Genomic DNA, 2,075 nt, shown 5'->3' with positions numbered 1-2,075 from the left:
CATCTTCCAATCAGACGCAATACCTCCACCAGGGTATTCCTTTCAATTCTCTCAAGTGCCACTATTATCCCACATGTGCTCACACTCACACCCTCAAAACCTCATCCTCTACTTGGAAATGACATTTCATTTGTCTTTCTGAATAGCTCTTACCTGCCTCTCTGTTTTCAGTGACCTTAGCTTAGGTTGCCATTTCCTGTCTAGACCCTGATTGGTCCTTAGCCCTCCTTTGCAGCTGGAATAATCATTGCAAAACACCATGCATCATGGCAGCCTTCTTTGAAAAGCTTCCCCAAGAAAGAGTATGAGATTCAAAAACATAATTAGGGGGCTGGAGTGATAGAACAGCGGGCCTTGCACGCGGCCGGCCCGGGTTCAATTCCCAGTTTCCCATATGGTCCCCTAAGCACCGCCAGGAGTAATTCCTGAATGCAGAGCCAGGAGTATTTGGGTCACACCTGTGCATTGCCCGGTGTGACCCAAAATGAAAAAAACAAACAAAAAAACAGCTCTTTCCCTCGGAGCGGGCCTCGGCAGCGGCGGCTTCTTCAGACATGGCCAAGATTAAGGCCCGAGACCTTCGTGGCAAGAAGGAGGAGCTGCTCAAGCAGCTGGACGACCTGAAGGTGGAGCTGTCGCAGCTTCGCGTCGCCAAAGTGACGGGCGGCGCGGCGTCCAAGCTCTCCAAGATCCGAATTGTCCGCAAATCCATCGCCCGTGTTCTCACCGTCATTGACCAGACTCAGAAAGAAAACCTCAGAAAATTCTACAAGGGCAAGAAGTACAAGCCCCTCGATCTGCGGCCCAAGAAGACTCGTGCCATGCGCCGCGGACTCAACAAGCATGAGGAGAGCCTGAAGATCAAGAAGCAGCAGCGGAAGGAGCGGCTGTACCCGCTGCGCAAATACGCGGTCAAGGCCTGAGCCGCGGCCACAATAAAGCACACTCACTGGCAAAAAAAACAAAACAAAACAACAACCATAATTAGGATCTGCCCCGACTCTCCTGTTTTCCATCCCCTATAACTTTCCGTGATGCATAATTCCATCCATCCTGGCTCTATCTTTGTATTCTTCCTTGGATCGTGAATCCATCCTCCTATTCATCTTCTAAGATTCAGCTGAAATATCGCTCCAGATTAAGGCAAATGCTCCCTCTCCTTTATGCCCCACTGGACCTCAGATTTAATTCCATTATGTAATTTAATTCCTCATATAGAACTCCAACCTCAATTATCTCGCTCACTCATGACAGGGTTTCCATATTTGCTCTCAGTAGTCTGTGAATTTTAGAACAGACTGCATGTTTTTCGTGTGTCTTTATCCAAGATCAGATGAGACTGAGTGTGTTTTGGGTGGTATGGCCTTAGACTTTCTCCCCAGGTGAGATGCGAGGTGGGGACAGCCTGATTTTTTTTTCCTTCTCATCTTTATATCCTGTGCACCTGACAAGAAGTCTGGTACCCGAGTGACTAAAGATAAGGATTTACGCATGAGTTTTTCTTCCCCTTCTTTCTGAAGTAGTGAATGGGTGGCTGGTAGCTGGGTGGACAGGGAGGCCCTTCACAATTGCAGAAGCTCCAGTTCAGCTATGGCAGACAGTAATTCATTCGGAGTGACCTGGGAAGTACTCTCAGGCCCATGGCACTCAGGTTCCCTATTCCTATGGTCCGAGTTAAGAGTGGATGCTTCTGTCAACTTCCTTAAATGCTAACGCAGCCAGTCTGCTGACTTCATTCTCAGCAAGCAGCTTCCCGACCATGGCCTTGACTGCTCTAGGCAATTTGGTCCTGACTTTGCTTACTGACTCTCATCCCAACTCCACACATGCTTCTCCTCCAAGGGATAGGTGGGTGGCAAGGAGGTACTGGGGAATAAATGATCTTTTCAACATTGGTTAGAAAACACAAACCAGTTTCATTTAAAATCAAGCTATCTAGTCTCATCCATGATCACTTTACCCCTTTTGGGGGCAGGGGGCACGCCCAGTGGTGCTCAAAGGCGTTACTCTAAGCACAGTGCTCCTCCAGGCTTGGTGCTCTGGACCCACTCCTGGTGGTGCTGGGGAAGCATTGG

General features: G+C 48.9%; 1 protein-coding gene across 1 annotated transcript; it reads left to right on the top strand.

Annotated features, from left to right (window-relative positions):
- The first annotated feature begins 523 nt into the window (after positions 1-523).
- Positions 524-966, top strand: LOC129402277 (60S ribosomal protein L35-like). The gene has a single exon (XM_055128199.1). It carries the CDS (start codon positions 555-557, stop codon positions 921-923), a length of 369 nt encoding a protein of 122 aa, XP_054984174.1. The 5' UTR covers positions 524-554; the 3' UTR covers positions 924-966.
- The last annotated feature ends 1,109 nt before the right edge of the window (positions 967-2,075 follow it).

Source organism: Sorex araneus, chromosome 2, assembly GCF_027595985.1.
Source record: "Sorex araneus isolate mSorAra2 chromosome 2, mSorAra2.pri, whole genome shotgun sequence".
NCBI lineage: Eukaryota > Metazoa > Chordata > Mammalia > Eulipotyphla > Soricidae > Sorex > Sorex araneus.
Note: the sequence above shows the minus strand (reverse complement) of the source record. Positions and strands in the feature narration are given on the sequence as shown.